Here is a 12,757-nt window from a genome sequence, read left to right as displayed (position 1 = left end):
AGGGAGGTCACTGCTCCATCTTATTACAGTGACATTTTAAGGCGCATAAAACAAATTACATTTTTACACTTTTCCTGGGAATCCTTCGGGCCAGCCTCAAGGGACCCCCCCCCCCAAAATCTCCGTATATGCATGAATTTACAATTATATACCGGCGCTATCTAACTTTAAATGTGTTAAGTGTAGTCGTCTTCCCTTTGCTTAACTAGGCTGATCGCAAGTCTTACATATTAGTTTTACTGTGGCTATTTTTTTGGAAAAAAATTACTGTTTGGAATTATTTTGTACTTCTATGATGAAACTATGTAGTGGCTTAACTCCTTAAAATATGGACTTTTTATCAGTCTGTCTCTGTCAAAAATAATATTTTTAGGAGCAGCATTTTTCAGTGACGGGGTCATTGGGAATAATCCGTTCGCTGATTCTCCCCTGGAAAAGTGTGCACAATAGCATTTCAGAAATCACATTAGGCTTAAAAAAAAAAAAAAAGATTTATAAACCACAGGTTAAAATAAAACAAAAGCAGGTCTCTCTTTTCCAACTTTGGACAGGGGGAAGTGTCTTAAAAAAAGGACTGAAGTATTCACAGAGGACTTGTATTCATGGCAGTGCGAGACACTATAATAGCCCCTAGCTCCATGCTCTTTAAAATCGATATGTGAGGGTTTGGAGGGCGCATCCAGTATTTTTGTTCGTGGGGGGGGGGGGTGTTTTACAGAAAAAGCTTTAATAAATCAAAAATTAGTTTTTGTGCAATTTTGTTACGTTTTTACGAGTCGAACGAAAATTTCGAGGAGGGGGGGGGGTTCAAATCTATTAACCCCTGGATTCGGCCTTGGAGGGACGTAAATTCAAGTGCAGGCCCAGGGAGGGGGTATTATTAGTTTTGACCTCCTTCCCAAATTTTGTCCGATTAGTAAAAGAAGCAGCAAAAATGCATATGAACAAATTTTTGATGCGTTTTTAATTTTTTTGTAAACCCCCCTCCCTCCGAACAAAAGCCCTGGATACGCCCTTTCATACAGTATCTAAACGTTAACTAACACACCTAAATAAATTGAAGAAATTTGTAAACTTCAAAGCCTGAAAGAAAACACAAAAAGAAAACTATGAAATGTCAAAAACAAAACTAGTTGCGTTTCTATTTTTTTGGCAGTAGCAGTTTTAGGCCTCATAATCTGAGGAGGGGGGCAATGTGTACCATAAGAGTATAAAATAAAAAGAATCTAATTTAAAATGTCAGAAAAAACGGGGGGCAGCTGCCCCCTTCCCAGGCCTATGAGCGCCACTGTTTATTAGCATTGTTTTGTTGTTGTAACCTTAAAGAAAGATGGGAGAGCGGAACTAATTGCAAATTATCATTCAGCATTGTTTGAAAATTAACCAAGATTGCGTCAACAATTCCAATTTGGGTACAGATACGCCAGAAACAGTCAACAATTAGTTCTGCTTTCGACACCCTCAATACAAATTTTTTTTATAATGCAAAAATTTGTCCGAAGAAATATTTAAACCAAGGGAAAATCTTCAAGATTGTGAGATAATTGTATATCTCTAGAGAACAATAGGATATAGCATATTTTAGTGACAGCGCCCCTTTATTGCGCGACGCCCTCTTTGTATTTAATTATATTCTTAGTAACTTGCGCCCCTTTATTTTGAGACAGCCTCTTTGAAGTTAGGTATATTCTTAGTAAGTTGCGCTCCTTTATTGTGTCACACCCTCTTAGTAGTTATTGTATTCTTAGTGGCTAGCACCCCTTTTTGTGTGACACTATCTTTGTAGTTAATTATGTTCTTAGTAACTTGCCCATGAAACATATACAATAAGGCAACCAGTAAACAATTTGTTTTACCTTCGACACCACAATTTGTTCATTTTTCAGAAAATTTAGTTAAAAAAAATCAAATGTAAGGAAAAATAGTTTTAACATATCTATAGCACAGATGAAATTCTCCATCCAAAATATTGCAAGAAACAACACACTTTTATGACAGCACCCCTACCTATAATGAAACCCCTTACACCATATAACCCAATAATGACAGCAAACAGCCAACAATTAGGTTTGGTTTCAATCGCCTTAATATAACATTTTCAGAATATAGTTTTTAACCAAATTTTTAAATCCCAGGGACAAGAAAACTTCAAAATAAATATAACACAATTTTCTTTCTAGAATACTGTAAGAAATAGTACGCTTTAATGACAGTGGCCCTTTTTGTGTGACACCTCTTTGAAGTTAATTATATTCTTAGTGAATTGCACCCCTTTATTGTGTGACGCACACTTTGAAATTGATTATATTCTTAGTGGATTGCACCCCTTCTTTTGTGACACGCTCTTTGAAGTTAATTATATTATTAGTAGCTTGCGCCTCTTTATTGTGTGACACCCTGTAGTTAATCATATTCCTAGCCGGGGAGTAGCTCCAGCATTTTTATTGGGGGAGGGGCAAGATGGTTCATATCCAGATAGTCAAGGGACATGGGCTATATAAGAGTTATTTTCTATGAACTATTGGGGGCAACTGCCCCCCTTCCCCTCCCAAAACAACGCCCCTGATTCTTAGTAGCTTCCCCAATGAAACGTATACAATAATGCAATCAGTAAACAATTTGTTTTACCTTCGACACCCCAATTTGTTCAACAACAAATAACAATAGTAACAATAATGAAAATAACGACAAAATTTATTTCTTCAAATCAAACCTATTTTATTTGTCGGTTGAGTACGTTATGTGAGATGTGATGGAATATTTCAAACCATCTGACAACTATTGGAAACAGACAGATGTACGTCAATTAGCAAATTAATTAAGACGTATCATGCAAAAAAGTTGTCAGGAAATTACATCTTAATGAAATTTAAGAGCTTGTACACCTTAAGCGTTTTAGATGAAATAATAATTTTCCAAAGGACCTAACTTACGCTACGTTCATCACATGTTTTAAAGAAAGAAAATTGGATTTCTACTGCAAAAACGCACAATGCAGCACAACCCTTTGAACAAAAACAAGACAGGTGGAAATGCACATACTTGTGAATGCTAGATCAAACTTAAGAACGAGTCCCACGGGCATCAAGAAGGGAGCAGGACATATTTGCCCCCTCTCCCATTTTTTTTTTGTGGTTACTGTTTTGGGTATTTTGTTAAAAATACCCAAATTTTCGAAATTTCGAAAATTTTACGAAATTTCGCACAATAAAAATGCGCAACGTTTTCTATGAAAACGCCAGCTCATTATTTGCACATGTACGCTCTGGAACCGTTGGAAGAAGGCATTTGGCGTTGGCGTTCCCTTTCAGGTTTATGTTCTACGAGCATTTCGGACGACAGGCATTTGCCCACATTTTGCCAATTCCACCCAACGCAAAATTATAAGAGCCCCTTACCCCCTTAAAACGAAAACTTTTCCTCAAAGCTCGACCTCCCAGCATAGAGACAAAGCAGGTATACTTGGCAATCTACGTATGAAATTCTGCACATTTTATTTTTAATAAAATTCTGCACATTTTATTGACACCCAAACAGGATTTTGTTCGGAGGGGGGAGGGTACAGAAAAACCTTCGAAACACATTACAAATTTGTTTGTATGAATTTTATGATATGCATTTAATGATAATATATATCATTTATAAGTGTGATATAATTGTTTATACACTTATAAAGTATATAAATATATTAAATATGCTTAATTTATTTGTTTTATATTCAAGATATCTTCCATTTTATATTTGTATTTTCGAACATTAACCTTCGAATTCTTTTAAATGTAATTCTCCTACCTTCTGTGTGAGTAAGCATATGGAATTAATCTATTATGTTACACTTACAATATTTCTGCAATAAGAGGGGAACTGTCACCCCGCAACACCCCTATCTAGACTTATTCCAATAAGCATCCTCAAAATTAAGTGGGGTTCGGAAATTGCCAAATAAGGGGAAATAACTGCACGTAAAAAAAAGCAAAAAAAAAAACAACAACAACAAAACAGAAGCTCTAGTCCAAATAATTAAAATAAATATAAAAACTAATAATAGATATTTCAAAAAATATATTAATAAAAATATATCAAATTTATCTAAAACGTGTTAATTCTCAACGCCTTCCAAAAGTAAAACAACACTTGAGAAAATGTTGTAACAGTTCTGTCACAATGAAACAGAGTAAGGACTAGTAAAAATCTTGCGACTCAAAAGCGTTTGTTCGTTTACTGGCCTAATTTTACAGAGCAACCAATCCGGCTTTGAAAACCCGGTGTTGTTTGTCACCCAAGAAATTCCAGAACTAAAGGAGTAATGTGATTAACTAACACAAACACATCACAGACGTAAACCAATGAAATCGAAGCATTTGAAACCCTGAATCCCGGAGCCTTTTTCTCTTTGGTGCAGTGCGAGGGGTTATCCCGAAGCGCATACAGGATTTTGTTCGGGGGGGGGGGGGTTACTAATTTTTTTATGGGGGTTACATAAAAAACACATACAAAATTTGTTTATGTCCATTTTTGTTACGTTTTTACGAGTCAAACAAACATTTGGGGGGGGGGGGGGTTCAAACCGGGTAACCCCCCTGGATACGGCCTTGGGTTATCCACTTTCCGCCATATGGTGTACATCTCGGAGCGCCTTGTGTTCCGCACAGTTTTGTCAAGCATGGCAGAGAATAACCAGGCTAAGCACAGCCCTCACAAAGCTTGGTAGGCCTTCATTACGTTTGACACCCAATTTCACACACCCCTCAGCAACACTATTCTGGCCTAGTCTAAAAACTATCCTTAAAATTAAGTTCGGTTAGGGGTTGAAATATAAGAGAAGAGTGGAATTAATACATGTAAAAACAAAATTTTTACGCAAGCTCTAGTTTAACAATTAAAACAAACTAATCCGGCTATGAAAAAGGGGTATTTTTCACCAAAGAAATTGCAGAACTTAATTAGGTAATTAAAACACATTACAGACGTAAAAAAATGAAATTGAAGCAAACCTTTAACGCGGAATTAGGAAAACTAAACCAGAGAATGAGAGGCTCGAATAGGTTCGATGAATCCACTCATTATAATAATACCCTAAACTATAGGAAGGAAATCTCTCTTTCTCTTTGGTCCTGTGCAAAGGGTCCCCAACTTTTCGCGACCTGTTGTAAAGAGCGGAGCGACACATGAGCCATGCTGTGTCATACATGGCACATAATTATATTGCGTGGCACAGTCGCCACAATGCTTCGCACATGCCACGTGGTTTGTGTGATTTATGAAAGTCAGCGCTTCCTCGGCAGAGTGGGGCCCACATAGTACCTTAAACAATTAGAAACAACGCCAACAACTAAAGTCAATCTAAGATGACAAAACAATACGATAAAGGCATCATTTTTTTATTCAAGAACTTTTACATTTTAATTTTTTTTTTGTATTTTCGAACCTTTAAAAGGAGTGCTACATATAAAAACAACATTTTTACACAAGCTCTAGTTTAAACAACTAAAACAAATCAAAAAAGTATAAAAACAATTGTTAGGTATACTCCGAATAGTTAATAACACAGCTATGAAAACAAACAAAAGATGTCTCTTAACCTCCTTCGATTAAGCTATAGGACTCAAAAGAAGGACTTATTGCATTCCCCCTAGAGAGTCGAAGACTTCAAAATTTATACCAGGTAATAACTACACCCTCCCCCCCCAAAAAAAAAAATCGGGGTATTATAAATAATATTAAGAGATACCTGGCCACACTTCATACTTTTTGACGAGACTAAAAAAAAATAACCACAACATAAACAACACTAAAAAAAAGACAAAAAAAAAAGAAAAAAAAGATGAACAATTTGCTTAGCTGAGAAAAAAAAAATACCCAAATGACTTCAACAAATTCCGAAAAGTTGCACTGTTTTAACAATAAATTGAACACGCACTTAACACTATAACTAAACAAGAAAAAGTTTTAAACACAGACGAATAGGTAATATTATTGACATTGCCCTTAGGGCGTGTTTATGCCTTAAGGGCATAAACATGGGTTGGCCCTTATGAAACACTTGGGTTGGCTTAAAAGTGCCTTAAAATGCAGGTTTTTATAATTATTTCCAAAACTCAAAAATTGTGCTAAAAGAAGAAGAATAAATTGTAACAAGTAGATGCAACTATTTAGGATCCGAGAGAAAAAAAAACTTCTACAGGATGTGCGTGCATGTAGGTTGAGGCACGTAAGGAGGTGCGATTAGGCCATGGTATGGAGGTGATGACCCCCAACAAAGGCCTATACTAAAGTCAGGAATAGGAATAAGCAACAGAATAACTACACAAGGAATAACAAAAGAGAAAACTTGAAATCATAGAATTAAAAAGGAACTACATATCGTTTGTTAGCTACAATGAACTTCACCGAACGCTAGCACATATACAAGGCGGGGGGGGGGGGGGGGTGAGGAACTTAGGACCTTGCCCATATGATATCTGTATTTATCCTAAATATTCTTGACACTTCTATGATAAACCCCCTACTGTTGTAGGGGGTTCATTCATTGACGCATTATAGAGCCGTTTTTTCCCGTTAGATTCTTTAGCGTGAGACAAGACAAAGAGAAGTGACAAAATAGATAGAAAATACAAAATTTGGGCTATATATTTGCAGATTAGGGGGTGGGGGTAAAGTATTTGGACAGTGCGAAAACACAATTTACTACACAATATGCAGAATAATTGTACCTCACACATTAGGCATGTAGACCCGCTATACTTTACCCCCCCCCCATTGTGCATTTATACAGCCCAAAATTTGTTTCTAAAGTGTTATTGGCTGAATACAATCATGACAGAAAGTTTTAAGGAATTTTGCGTAAAATTTGCCTATCGTTATATTTAAATTCTAAAGCATTATATTTTTATCTTATTTTGGTATATTTCATTAGGATTGAGTGTCAGAGAAACATATCAGAAGAATATTAGGTAGGGGGTCTATCATGCATTTACCATATTCTTTTTCTGTCGCATAATTTGTCTTTTTTTTAAAGATTGTTTCCAAATTAGTCCCCTCACATCCAAATAAATTCCTGTGAACTCATATGTCGAGATTTGACTGAATACAATCATGACTGAAAGTTTTAAGAAATTTTGCGTAAAATTCGCCTATCGTTACATTTAAAGTTTCTTTCCCATTTTTAAATTTGTAACCCCCCTCCCTCCCACCTAAAAAGATTCCTGTGTATGCATCTGTCGAGATGTGATTGGATACTTTGTTACGCATATGGCTTACGCTATTTAAAATTTTAACAGCATAAAATTTTACAGATATTTTTTTTACTTTTTTTTCAAAATCCCCCCCCCAAATAAATAATATGTGACTCAATACTCTTACGCTATTCCAATTCTTGAAATTTTTAAGAACAACACATACTAAAACGTCCATTTTTTTTTAAATTTTGCCCCTCCCCCCGAAAATAAAACACTAAAATTCTGCATATCTGCTGAAAAGTGACTGAGCATTTTCTTATGTCTAAAACTGAAAGCAGTTAAATTTTTTTAAAAACATGTCATTCAGGAACGTACCCGGAAGGAGCACCTTGGAGACAAATCATCCACCGCGTTTCCATTTTTTTTTCGAATTTCTGGGCAATTTTTTTCAAATTATCAAATACAAAGTGTTAATTTTTATTGTTTTAGAAATTTCCCACCGGAAAAAGCCCACGTACGCGCCTGATTCCATTGAATACCGCCTACTTTTTCCAATTCTAAACCGCCCAAATAAACTACTGCTAATGTGCCAGACAAGGAATGACCAAATATCCTATTACGGTCTTATAGGCCTACTTTATACCTTATAGGTCTACTTGACAGTGGCGGATCTAGAGGGGGGATCACCCCCCCCCCTAGCGCAGTGTAAAGTAGTGTAATTTACTTAATTAACTCAAGTTTGCGTTAATTAAACTTCCTCCTAACGCAAGTTTATTGGATCAACCTATTTTGCCCCCCCCCCTATTTTTTTCGGATTAACCTATTTTGCACCCCCCCCCCCTAAAAAAAAAAAATTTGGATCCGCCCCCTGCTACTTGAAAAGCTATAAACGGAATTCTACATAGAGCTACCAAGCTTTCCAAATTATTATTTACTTTAGCTAAAAGTAAAACCAGAGGCGGTTTTAAGGGGGGACAGAGAAGACTCTTTCCCCGGGCACAGAAATTTTAGGGGCAGAAAATTTTAAATAAATAATTTAACGGTTATAATCATTTTGTAATTTTATTTTTATTAAAATAAATTTGGGGACACGGCTAATAAACGAAAATAGTTAATAAATAATAATAATTAAATATTTTATTTAATAAATTAAAAAATAATTTAAAATAAATTATTAACTAATAAATTGAGAATAATTTTGTTATTATGTGAAAATTTTGTTAAAATTCTGCCATATTTTTAGGGGGAGGGGGGTAATCAATATTTATCCCCGGGCGCAACAGAGGTTAGAAACCAAAATTTGGAAGACCTTTAAGCTCTATCCTCCCCAGATCTAAGAAAATAATATTTATTATTTCACACTATATAACAATAATATTTATTATTATTCATAATATAATTTTTTCACATTTTTGGAAAACAAATTAAAAATAGGAAGAAGTGAAATAAGAATATGCAGGCACGCAGGACCTTACCGAAACATCAAGTTTTCTTGCAATTTTTACTAATATTTTTCATATATTCCACTCTTTTTTGTGGGTTTATGGTTTGCCCCCCTCCCTCCCAAAAAATTTATGCATACATGCTTGTTACGAAAACCTTAAAAGAAAAGGGTAATTTCCCATTATAAGGATATTTACAAGGAAACCAGTCATGAAAAACCTGTTTTTGACGATTTAGCCGCTATAGAGCAATAGAATGATAGCATGGTTTTTATTGCGTATACAATATTTGAACTGTTGTTTTTTGGGGTCTAGGGGGGGGGGATGTTACCTAGGTTAGGTTACGTATTTAATATATGCTATGCTTTACACCACACCCCCTCTAATGTGCAAATATATAGTCCAAATTTGTTTATAAACTTTTGTATATTCATCCTATTTTATTTCATTAGCATTAACCAAACTTGACTTTTTAGAAATGCCCATTAAATGGGAAAGTACCAAGAAAAGCTAAGAAACAAAAGACAGATATAAAATTACCTTAAATCGCATTATTATTCTCTAATATATATATATATCTTTAACTACACATTTCAAAAAGGATAAGATTGTATATTAATATACAACATAACAGCCCACAAATTGAAATACCTATCTAACTAGAAACCTCAATGATTTTTTTTTCCATAAACACTGATTGGGCAAGCATTTGCTATAATGTATTGAAATAAGAAGATAATTAACCAGCTTTAAGATAATCGCATAAAATTATGCCAATCTTCAATAGTAAATTTGAGACAGTTATTAAAACATCTAAAATCAGCCGATTTTATTTCCTCAAAACGAAAGAAATTCCTCAATTGCTAACCATCAGTTCACAGTTCATAAATAAATATGAATTAAAAATATCTTATTATCGGGTAATAAGATAAAAATCAGATAAAAAATACATAGTGGCACCACTTGAGGGCAGGGATTTGCCCCCCCCCCCTCTAGATTTCAAAAAATTTCTTTTTTTTATTTCCGTTAAAAAAAAAAAAAAAAAAAAATTTAACTTTAATTATTTATGTTGAAAAATCCTCTTTTTTTGGTATTTTAATAGAAAAAAGCCCTCTGCAAAATTTCGGAATCATTTGACTTCCTTAAACATCTCCGGAATTGGTGCCACTGGAAATACATTTTAATAAACAATTTGATTACCCATGCAATACTCTTTCCAAATATATTAATCAATGTCGTTGCAACTGCGTTTCAGCCCCCCCCCCCCACCCTTAATGGCGCCAGATAGTCATGTGCTATATACAAAAATCTTTTTTTTTAGTTTTTTTGCACTATGAACCAAATGTTGCGCATATCCGGCCCCATTAGAGGGACGCAATTTCGAGGACAGTGATTTTGGAGAGTATCCCATGGGAAATTGAATGGTTTATTTTTTTTCTATCTGATTTTGGTCCTATAAGCAAGGATATCCCAAATATTAAGAGAGTACAAAAGACATATTTTTGAACTGGTGTATCTAAAGTAAAACATTTTTTCCCTGAAACATAGGGAAAAGGAGGACAGTTGTCAACGTCAGGGAATAGGTCACCAACATTGATATGAAATCAAAAAATCTCGTCAAATAAAAAAAAGGTAGCCGTCATTGCATCTTACCTAAGTCTCTATTTCATTCCATTTTTATATCAAACATTCATCAGTCAACTAAAACGTATCAAATAAAAACTGTCACAGACTCCCCACACTATATACTCTTTCACTTTCCGTGGTCAGAATGAGACTGACGCTGTTGGTTATTTCGACGACGCTTAAAGTTACCGCCATTTGGACGAGAGTTGTAACGCTGAGAGTCCGGAGCATTTGGAGCTGCTCTATATCCACGCTCCGATCCGCCACCTCTCCGACCACCTAAAAGAGAGGTGTCAATAAATGTCCATAAGAAGCATATTTTGATGGATGATTTGACAGGTCAAATATAATCAAAATACCAATCCCTTATATTGCATCGACGTAAATAGTATGAATTATAATCCTTTCTAAGTCAATATTAATCATAGACTCATGCAGATCTTGGGGTTATTCAATGGGGATGGTTTTTGCAGTTTTTTGTTTGTTTTTATTGCTTCAGAGGCTCCAATTAAGAAGGACATCTGTCCAGTGGCGTAATTTTGTCAAAATCTTGCAGGGGGGGGGGGGGGCAAAGTTGGAGCCAATTTCCACAAATTAAGTGAAAAAGACAGTGAAAACTTAAAATTAGCCTTTTAGTAACAAAAAGGGTTAAGATATACTAAAGAAAACTGACCCGTTTCTGCGGATGTTTGAATTATGCAGGCTTATCTTAGTTTTGACAGGCCTTTTGGAGAAACTAAATTTCAGCTGAGTGGACAAACTGGGGTCTGGGGGGATGACAAACTAAGATCTGGGAGGGGCAGTAGCCACCTGCCCCATAGCAAATTACACCCCTGCAACTGTAACTCCCCAGATCTGATTAATTCTCTTTTTGGTACCTTCACATAAAAAAATACCCCCGTGATTTTAAAAATGTATTGCTTTGTATCGTCATTACTAAACTTGAAAAAAATCTCCCCCCCCCTCAACTTTCCACTAATTGCCACCCCTGTACCGCCGCTTGTGGCAACATTCACGGAATCACTAATTCGTCATTGATGTGACACTACTCTTGGCAATGAAATATTTACCAGCATCTGTCGAAGTGAGCCTCCTACAACAGAGAGAATTTTATTAGAGAAAAATTCCATCGTCAGTTAAGGGGATTTGATATCTTAAGGGCTCACCCTTTCTTGTCCATTACAAAAAAATTTTAGTTTGTATGACCTATAGTCATAACAATTTAGAATAGATTGGGTGGCGTTGCCATAAGTGGAAGAACTTGGATAAAAGGTCCGAATATAACAAAAAACTAAAAACCAACACCTCTTTTCCTAGAATTCTTAGAAAAACTGTTTAACTTCCCCCGTTTTGTGCTGGAGATAGGGATATTCAGTTTCAATGAAACTTATATAATTAGAAAGTGATTTATGGAGCAGAAATCGAAAGTGAATAGAAGTGATTTTTCGATTAAAGGAACCAAAATTTCTTTTGAAACTTCAGGAAAGTGCATTCTCTAAAAATGTTCTAGCAAATCTGCTAGGAAAAATCTAAAAATCAGGTTAAACGACATTTAATCAATGTTTCAGCTTTGGGAGTTCCCTGTGGTGTTACCCGCTTTGATTGACAAGCTCGCCGACAAAAGGGACGTAAAGTTTTACTATTTTTCCAATCAAGTTTTTTATTCAAATCAAAAATCGTCAACAGCTTTCAATAATAACTATTCCCGTGGGAGAATTTCCTAATGGACCTTTGCCTTTGAGACAGTCAGCTGACGTTAAGGCTCGCAAAAACCTTTTTTGAGGTATCGAATCTTCTTAAGGATTTTTAATGTAAAAGGGCTTAAATATTTACGCTTTTAGACCGAAATATTATATTTCTACCAGTTTGGACAGAAATTCGCAAAAAATAGATTTGTGGGAAGGAAATTATAGTCGATCTTTAACGGAGGATGGGTATTGTTGTTCCCCTTATGAGACATTTTAGGATTCTATAAAAGAAGAAGAAGAAGAAGAAAAGAGACTAGCCTATATTAAGGCCCTTTTGCAAAAGGGCCTTAGTCCACTTTTTCTAACTTTACAGGAGAGCAAAATGAAAATAAAAACGAACAATATAATAAAAAAATAACCTTCACACAAATTAGAATTTAAGAAACTTGAAACTTTAAAGACTGATCTCTGGTTAACTTTTCGATCGGAATTCGCTGAAAATGTCAAATTCCTGAATTGTTCGTAAATTAGAAGTTAAGGGGCTTCCGCTCTTTTATAAGCCCTTTTGGAACAATTTGTAACTCGATCAGAATCAGAGATAAGCCCATTTTGAATACACCGATCGACGGATCTCTTCGAGCTATTTCAAACCATAAGCTTTAACTCATATCCGTAAAAAAGTGGACTTAGGTCCTTTTTGCAAAACGCCACAGAATTTGTATTTCACAGTATGGTCAGGGGAGGATCCAGGATTTATTTATTTTTTTTTGGGGGGGGGGGGCAAAATAAATTGATCGATAAACTTGCGTTAGGAGCAAGTTTA

The 12,757-nt window shown here is 35.3% G+C and overlaps 1 protein-coding gene across 6 annotated transcripts in view; it reads right to left on the bottom strand.

The window, feature by feature from the left end:
* LOC148939181 (terminal nucleotidyltransferase 4B-like) overlaps nucleotides 1-12,757 on the bottom strand; it is a 585,918-nt gene that overhangs the window by 438,199 nt on the left and 134,962 nt on the right. For 3 of the 6 annotated variants that reach the window (XR_016143545.1, XR_016143544.1, XR_016143546.1), the window contains exon 10: nucleotides 10,274-10,525. Coding sequence is in view for 1 of the 6 variants with exons in the window: in XM_089107014.1 (XP_088963140.1) it covers nucleotides 10,374-10,525 (152 nt within the window). In the remaining 5 variants the exon portion in view is untranslated. Of the gene's footprint in view, nucleotides 1-8,019; nucleotides 10,526-12,757 lie in introns of those variants that run through there. The other 3 variants (XM_089107013.1, XM_089107012.1, XM_089107014.1) reach the window with 3 other exon arrangements.

Source organism: Artemia sp. Qi Xiang Cuo, chromosome 21 (assembly GCF_049724085.1).
Source record: "Artemia sp. Qi Xiang Cuo chromosome 21, ASM4972408v1, whole genome shotgun sequence".
NCBI lineage: Eukaryota > Metazoa > Arthropoda > Branchiopoda > Anostraca > Artemiidae > Artemia > Artemia sp. Qi Xiang Cuo.
This window is presented reverse-complemented; position numbering and strand designations above follow the sequence as displayed.